Consider the following 7,892-nt stretch of genomic DNA (forward strand, 5'->3'; position numbering starts at 1 on the left):
GAGATCTCTATTATATAAATAGAAATAGAGATTTGTTGGAGTAGATTTTACTCTAAAATATAGTTAAAAAACAAATATAGAGGTGTGTTGGAGATGCCGTTACAAGCCGGATTCTTCAACTTGAATCTTCCCATACACTTCAGTATTTCACATACGATACATATAATTTTTTTCATGCCCATCTTTTATAGAAGTGAAAATTAAATCCTTAACTAACCAACCAGTCGAATTAATCTTGATCATGTTTGGACGCTTTAAAAGAATGTCTTTAGTTACATATACTTCCTAGCTACTTTAATACTAGATAGAGAGTATGATTAGTATAATCTAGTTGGTTGATAAAAAATATACTAGTAACTTGATACGCAGATATTTCAAAAAGTGAAAGCAAGATTCTATCATTGTTGAGGAGGAAAGGCAACAAATGGTAGGGTCTTAGTGGAATCTATGAATACCTTTACAAGAGTGCAAGTTTTGTCTATTGATCTCATCTTGATGTGCAAGTTTTGTCTAATGATATCATCTTGATGTGCAAATTGTTCCAATTGACATACATATGTTTTCTTTTATATACAATATTCAAAACTAACTCTTATTTCAAGTTGGTATTATTATAAGCGCTTATAATAATACTATATTATTATAAACGCTTATAACAGTAATGTGAAAAAAAAAAATTTTGAGTGATGAATGGACTACCGAGTATTGAATTTTCATGGAAATTAAATGAATTAAAAGCATAGAACAAGTGTGAATATATAATTGGTACAAGTGGAGAAGAAAGGTATCTTCGTTTTGTCAGTTTGTGGGACAATATTGAATCTAGAATCTACCCAACACTAATCTTACAAGCAACCAATCTGATATGACGCTCATTTGATCGTGACCGTACATTTGCTACAAATATCAGTCTAGATTATCACCAGAATTTGACACTTGAATACTCTGATCACCTCAAAATATTTAGAATAATGAAATATATTTTTTTTATTGATGATGATCCCTAGTGAAGAATAATCAAAACATTGGTTACGTTGTAAATATGGTAGGTCAACGACTAATAAGTTGGAGTTTTGGTTTTGAGTAGAAAAAAGTTGCATGATGGACCGAGTAGATCTCCACCACTGGTTTCGTTTTCGTTGGATTTCCACCATTGTTTTTTGCTTTTTTCACATAAAAATTTCTACGCCGCCTAATCATAGTGTCCCCCAAGCCGTGAGACTTATTCAACGTACCGGCTTCATTTGTATAAACTATAAACCAAGTTGAATTGAACTGGAAAATCTCAACTAAAAATTTGTGTTGGACCACATAAACTTCTAAGCTTTTTGAACAGAAGAAATTGAGATTTTAGTATTGTTTGTTAAGCTCTATATACGGGCTTCAACAATTTGGACCTAAGAGAGAGTGTCAAGTTGGGCTGTTCTCTAACATTCTAACATTGTTAAGTTTATTCGATATTTAAGAAAAATTCTCATTGTTTTTGTTTTCTTTGAATATTTATCCAAACAATAAACAGTTAACCAAAAATAAAGAAACAAAGAAAGAGGAAGAATATAGTCTTATACATTACATGCAAATATATATAGGGGATTAATTAATGAATTTTGATCAAGTTAGCATTTTGTTAATCATCAAAGCGTTGTTGCAAAGCTTAAGAAACATATCGTTCCTCTGCGAAAGCTCCGCATCGTTCCCTGCGCGTGACTCCAACGCGTTTCCACATGACTCGATGGCGCTTATCGCCGCCTTCAGCCAGACGTCGACATCGGCGTGCGCGTCTGCGAGCATGGCTGAGATCGAATCGTCGAGCTGCTCAACGGCGTCTAGGTAATTCTTCTGACAGTCCTCGAGCGTGTCCTCAGTCGCCGGCTCAAGATCCTCGTTGCCGAGCTTATTCTTGATGTAGGCGGAAGTGGCTGAAGCGTTGGCCGACGCGGCGGAGATAGCTATGATCTCGATCTGATTGCTGGTGCCTGCGAACTCGCCTGACTCGGGACGTGAAATAATGCTGGATAGACAGAGTTTTGGATCGTCGGAGTGTTTGCATAGATCGGAGATCATACCGGAATCAGTATTTCCGAGGAAGGAGGAGAGGAGAACGATGCAGAGGAAGAGAACTCCGGCGAATTGATTCATCTTTGATTGAATTGGCTTTTGGAATCGAGGGCTGTGGTGTTTATGATTCAATTATGAGTAGAGATTTTATATTTGGAGGAAGAAACATGTAACGTCCAAAACAATATTTGAAGAAATGAGTTTTTATCGTTTTTTTTTTGTTGTTGTTGTTGAAGAAATCTGTTATATTATTGTTATTTTCCCTTCTAAATAAGCGGGAAAATAACAGAAACCAACTGATCTGTCTTGGGCTAATATGATAATGGGCCTATTGCTAGTCATTATTAAGCTTAGAAAATGTATAATTTTAGATTCTTTAGCCACTCCATTCACATCCTTCGTGAAGAACACCAACTTGAAGTCATCAAGAAATGCTTTAAATTGGATCCGAGAGCCATTGTGATTTATATAACCCATCTTAAAGCTTCGACCTCTATTTCTAGCATTGTTCTTTTGACCTTGGACTAACTCTGCCACTCATCCACAACACCTTTAATTTCCAAGCTGGTCTCTCAAGACCTAATCTAATCCACACTTATATCCAGCCTTTCACCAAACCCCATCAACATTACACTTCAGGGCTTCCGTTTAATATATTCCACGGCTCTACAAAGTTGATTTGAACACTTTCTTCAACTTATTCCTCAACACTTTCATATGCCTTCCTCATTATTATATCTTGGGGATCAGACTCAAACCCTTCGGAAAAAAGATCATTTATGTTCTTCCACAATGTTCAGATTGACAAAAATGAGTCGGATTACAATATTTTGATTTTGTAAGATTTTTTTTTTTTAATCAGTATTTAATTCAGTTAGTTGCATTTTGTTATAAATTTTTTCAGTTGATTTCATTCAGTTTATTCGTTATAGTTTGGTCTATAACATTATCTTAATTAATCTGAAAAGACGCATTAAATAATGGATATAATGACAATGACATTGTAACGCTTCCCGTGTTTGAGGGAAGAGAATATACGATAACCTCAAGGAATGTTTGGAATTTGGACATCTCTCTCAATCCAGGAACCAGTCCCCTCTCGTTGCACATATGTCATCAAAGCAAAGCCCTTTTAAATATGGTCGTCGTGGGTCGTGGACTTACTTCATCACATTAGACAAATTGAAATAAACACAACTTACAAATTTCTTATATATAAAAAAATAATGCACTGTCACAACATTTATATTATACATCAATTAGTCGAATACATAAACAAAACATTTACAGCACCACGAATTTAATTAGCCCTTTTTTTTACTACATCATATGAACCGAATAATAAGAATATCTTTTTTTTTGTTTTTAAGATAAAAACTCAACAAAAGAAAGAAAAAAACACACTCAAAGCGTCACATCACAAAATTCTGCAAACATCTGTCTCCTCACGACAATAGAGCACCGGAGGAGGATACTGGGATGGTACCATATGATAAGTAGTATGTTGCTGACTCATAGAACAACATAATCCGCAGAAACCTGAGTTTGGTATCTCACAAGTACATCTTCTCGCCGGAGGCATCTGGTTGTACTGGCCCATAGGCTGTGGCTGTTGCTGCGGCGGCGGTGCAGCCTGCACGGTGATGATACTCGTGTTACAAACTTTCTTCTTGAGCTCACGTGTTAGCTCTGCCAAGTCAATCCCTTCTCCCAATAAAACTAACTGATCGTTCTGTCCCTGAATCGAGACCGATCTCACACCTGCCAGACAGTGAAATAAATCAAGTTTTTGCTGAAACGGTTCACATGACTTAACTTCCTTTGCAAGTTACTTGCAAAATTAGTCAGAGAGTAGTAGAGATGTTTAATTACCAGATTTTGCAGATGCGATCTTCATAGCTTTCTTCATCGATTTCTCACCGTCACTCATATCCATCTTCAGAACTATTCGTTGCTGAAGAAAGCACAGATAAATAAACAAATATAAGTTTCGTGTTTCTCAAGAAACTAATTTACCTGATGATAAATTAATAAAAGGAACATATGTAGAAGGAGATAATGGCACTTACCTTCATCATATTGCCGGAATAATATCGTCGGAGATAATATTCCGATATCAGGTATTGGATTGAGGAGAGATACCAAGAGTTGCTTGAGTATTTTTCTTGATCTATTGAATTGTGATTGTATAACTACAAATACAGAACATGGATCATCTACTTAATTTATAGAACTGGCATATACCTATTATAACGACAAAAAAAAAGAGAGCATAAATTTAATTATAACGAAGTTTAATTATTTTAAATTCGAACGATAGAAACTATTTCGTAGTAAATTCAATCATCATAGATTTATGATTTACGCGGGACTATAGATAGACTCAGTCATCATAAGCAGATTCCTTGAAAGTTAAACAGTTCTATGTATTATATATTATTGTTGTTACTATTATTATATTTTTCACTATCAATTTCCATGTAATTTGCTTGACATTTCAATCTTCAATATTATAAAGTACTTATTTATTAATCTGATCTGATTAGTAGTTGAAATTGAAGAGTATTTTTGCTGCTAGGATTATTAGGATAGTGATTGTTGCCTTGTCGGCTAAGCTTACGTTTAAATTAGTCCACAAGAAATGATAAAATCATATTGTAAGTTGCTATATTTTACTATAAAACAAAATGGTTAAAGTGTCGTATCAAACCTTCCGGTCCAGATGGTGTCATAGAGTGAATCAGTAGTACGAGAGAGGCTGTTTAAAAAAAAGGTAAGTATTGAGAAATTATCTTGCAGCAGTGATAAAGATGAGTATCTCCTTAAGATAATGCAAGTCGCAAGACTCACAGTCACTACCATTTCTTGGATACATGCTTCAAAAACTAAATATACACACAAAATTACCCCCAAAATATCATCTCCACATCGAGATCATCACAGTTTCGAGTTGACACTTGTCAGTAGTTAACTTACTGCCATGCTAATAGATAGACACATAAGATAAATTACACACCATCCGTAGAGATTCTTGAGTGATCATCATCTTCAGTCACCTTGTTTCCATCAACGTATCCTGAGAAGTTCTTTAAGATTAGTTACCTAAAGAATTTTCATATCGATTATGCAAAAAAAAAAAACAATGATTTACCAGTGCTGTGGAGGATGAATGTTGTGGTTGCTCTGCCTAGTGAAGCTTCGTTCTTGTGATTCTCCAGTGTACGGATGGCGAAAGCTGGTATTTGTTGACATTCGTCGTACTTCCCAGTCATAAATTTCACGAAAAACTCCACTCGAGCGGTTAGAGCATTCGAATAGTGGTTCTTGACTAGCTTGAACTGGAAAGTCTTGACAAAGCAGGCGGTCTCTTTCTGGTGATCCTCCAGCGTACAGATGAGGAAACCTTGTCCGTTTTAGCATTCTTTGTATCATCCCCTCATAACTATCAAGCGCAACTCCATTGAGGCGGTTAAAGCTTTCATAGAATTGTTCTTGGCGAGGATGATTTGTTTGAAAAGGAGAGTCTTGGCAAAGCAGGCTGCTTCTTTTAGTGTATCTGTACTTGTCCAGCTCTATTAAGCTGTCATCAAACTGGGCATGGTTTCTTCCAAGAGAAAAGTGGGTATCCTCAAACAGCGAATATCTATGTTTTTGGTAATCCAATGGAGATGTTCTCTGTCTTGATTGAACACAAGGATCTTGGACTTGCCAAAAGTTATAGTCTCCTCCGCGATAGCTGAGATCAAACGGAACTGGTCTTTGGCTAACACCGTGAAATTCAATTTGTTGGGGATACCCATGATCAAATGACACTGCAGGCTGCATATTTATAAGACCTTGGGGAAGATTTGATGCTTGTTCCTTCCCTTTTACCTTCTCTGCATACAGCTCCTTAGCGACGCGAGAGAATCTGAATTTGAAAGTACTGCACTCTCCCAAAAGGAAAGGTTGGTCACATCTAGTCCCATCTCCTCTCTTATTCTCATAACCAGGGTAACTGCTCTTCTCGAACGCCACACGTTGAATTAACACAAGAAAGCATCTGCTAGCGAGCTCCTCAAGATTCCAGTTACAGAAAGGTGCTTTGTTCTTGTGCGAGACATGAACTTGTCCATTATCTCTTAGCAAACGGCTTGCACCATGGAAAAATCCAAACACCAGCTCTCTATGCTTCCTGCAACAAAGAACATCTACAAATTCCTCAAAAGTTGCAGCAGCTACCAGTCAGTCTACACGTTTCAACTGCAAGAAGAACGTATCTGTAACGCCAAAGAAACGTTGAAGCTCACCGTATAAGAGAGGAATCAGACTCTTTGCCGTGGAAACCAGCGTGGGGGAAGTTGAAAATGACACGATCAAATCTTCTATAACGAAAATCAGGATGAAATTGCAGTGTGGTTGCATCAACTCCATGTAAAAGTAATGCTCCAAGTCGCTTCAAAGTTTCAAGATTTGATCTTGCCTTCTTGTACTTTCTAACCAAAGTATCTGCTTCAATCACCATAAAGACATGAAGTAACAGAGGAAATCGAACTTAAAGCTACAACCTTTAATCAGTACAAAGAGGAAAAATCACATCTTTGATCTTTCAGAGGAAGCTCCATAATCAGTAGAGTTCACCCTATGAATTGATTTCGATTCTTCTCACAGACAAGTCCGAAACATACAGAGTCCTTCTCACAGACAAGTCTGAGAGTCTCTTGCTAAAAGTGGCATAAAAAAACCCTAAAACCTCAGACTTAAAAAAACTCAAACGAAATAAAAAAACCCTGAAAATCTCAGTGGAAGCAGAGGAAGTGTTACCGTATGAATCGAGAGAGGAAGCGCAGATATTGGAAGCAGAGCCGAAGAGAGTAGCTAAGCTGTGAGAGAATGAGAAATCTCCTTCGCCGACGAGAAGTATCTGGTGGTTCGATGAGTAGTGTTTGACCCATACTTCTTCTTCTTCATCCTCGCTATCTCTCTCAACCTCCGAGAGCTCTCTCATCGCCATTACAGCAATAAAAAATGAAACTTTAGAAAGTTTTTTTCTTTTTTTTTTTTTTCGAAAAATAAAAGTGACTTTATAACTTATACTAGAGACGGTTGAGTTTTCTCATCTATCAAAAAATGGAAATGAGAATGACGATTGGGATTTTACATCGATATTAACAAGAGACGATCATTGATTGGTTTTGTTTCTTGAGCCCATTTTGAGTACAAAAAGTAGTATCCCTGTTACTCATAAAGGGGTTTATTGTTGGAAATGAAATGATTGGAAAATGCGTTCTGTTTATAGCGTTAGCATCAAGAAAACACAAAACGCGGATTGGGGGTAAATTTGTGACTAAAATCGTTTAACAACACTTCAAAACGCGACTATTCGTATCCAAAATTCCGCCGTTCGGAACAGTGGCTAAAAGCTGAAGTGTGTAGTACAACATAGTATTGAATAAACAAGAGTACAACATAGTATTATCAAGTTACACAAAAACAAATTACTGTGCGTCCTACCAAATCTTCTGGCTAAGCGTTCCGCCTAGAGTCTTTTGATAGATGGGATATATCACAAGAGAATCAAAACATGAGACGTTTATGGGATTCTCTCCTCGAAGACAATGCACAAGTCGCACAGGACTCGCAATCACTTTCAATTACATATTCTCCAAAAAGGTCAAAAACCAGATAAATACACAAAATTATAACAAATTAAATATCATCTCCCATATAGAGATCATTGCATCAGCCTAATAAACATAAGAGAATATAGAATGCAGCTTTGTCGGTACGTCCAAGTTTCAGTCACCTTAGCTCCTTTGAAGTTATTTGTAGATGAGTCACCTACAAAAGTTCAA

At 36.6% G+C, this 7,892-nt stretch overlaps 3 protein-coding genes across 6 annotated transcripts; all 3 read right to left on the reverse strand.

Moving 5' to 3' along the window:
- Window positions 1,568-2,266, reverse strand: LOC104743016 (pectinesterase inhibitor-like). Its single transcript, XM_010464134.2, has one exon. It carries the CDS (start codon window positions 2,137-2,139, stop codon window positions 1,612-1,614), a length of 528 nt encoding a protein of 175 aa, XP_010462436.1. The 5' UTR covers window positions 2,140-2,266; the 3' UTR covers window positions 1,568-1,611.
- Window positions 3,297-4,517, reverse strand: LOC109128818. Its single transcript, XM_019235883.1, has 3 exons — window positions 4,128-4,517; window positions 3,931-4,012; window positions 3,297-3,819 (listed from the first exon to the last, which is right to left on the reverse strand). The coding sequence occupies exons 1-3, from the start codon at window positions 4,134-4,136 to the stop codon at window positions 3,476-3,478; spliced, it is 435 nt and encodes a 144-aa protein (XP_019091428.1). The 5' UTR covers window positions 4,137-4,517; the 3' UTR covers window positions 3,297-3,475.
- LOC104743017 (uncharacterized protein At4g26485-like) lies at window positions 4,859-7,222 on the reverse strand. Of its 4 annotated transcripts, XM_010464137.2 has the most exons (5): window positions 6,862-6,950; window positions 6,635-6,761; window positions 6,348-6,546; window positions 5,210-6,232; window positions 4,859-5,134 (listed from the first exon to the last, which is right to left on the reverse strand). In XM_010464137.2, the coding sequence occupies exons 2-5, from the start codon at window positions 6,660-6,662 to the stop codon at window positions 5,125-5,127; spliced, it is 1,260 nt and encodes a 419-aa protein (XP_010462439.1). In that variant the 5' UTR covers window positions 6,663-6,761; window positions 6,862-6,950; the 3' UTR covers window positions 4,859-5,124. The 4 variants fall into 4 exon arrangements, with proteins under 4 accessions (XP_010462439.1, XP_010462437.1, XP_010462438.1 ...); XM_010464135.2 differs by lacking the exon at window positions 6,635-6,761 and having other exon boundaries at window positions 6,862-7,220; XM_010464136.2 differs by having other exon boundaries at window positions 6,635-6,947.

Source organism: Camelina sativa, chromosome 14 (assembly GCF_000633955.1).
Source record: "Camelina sativa cultivar DH55 chromosome 14, Cs, whole genome shotgun sequence".
Taxonomy (NCBI): Eukaryota; Viridiplantae; Streptophyta; class Magnoliopsida; order Brassicales; family Brassicaceae; genus Camelina; species Camelina sativa.

Excerpts from the sequence above, each read along its gene's own strand:
- LOC104743016 (XM_010464134.2), bottom strand. The coding sequence starts at position 2,139 with ATGAATCAATTCGCCGGAGTTCTCTTCCTCTGCATCGTTCTCCTCTCC.
- LOC109128818 (XM_019235883.1), bottom strand. Across the intron at positions 3,820-3,930 it reads GATCGCATCTGCAAAATCTG|GTGTGAGATCGGTCTCGATT; the intron begins GTAATTAAACAT and ends ACTGTCTGGCAG.
- LOC104743017 (XM_010464135.2), bottom strand. The coding sequence starts at position 7,051 with ATGGCGATGAGAGAGCTCTCGGAGGTTGAGAGAGATAGCGAGGATGAA. Across the intron at positions 6,547-6,861 it reads TTCCTCTCTCGATTCATACG|ATACTTTGGTTAGAAAGTAC; the intron begins GTAACACTTCCT and ends TGATTGAAGCAG. Across the intron at positions 6,233-6,347 it reads TCTGATTCCTCTCTTATACG|GAAGCATAGAGAGCTGGTGT; the intron begins GTGAGCTTCAAC and ends TCTTTGTTGCAG.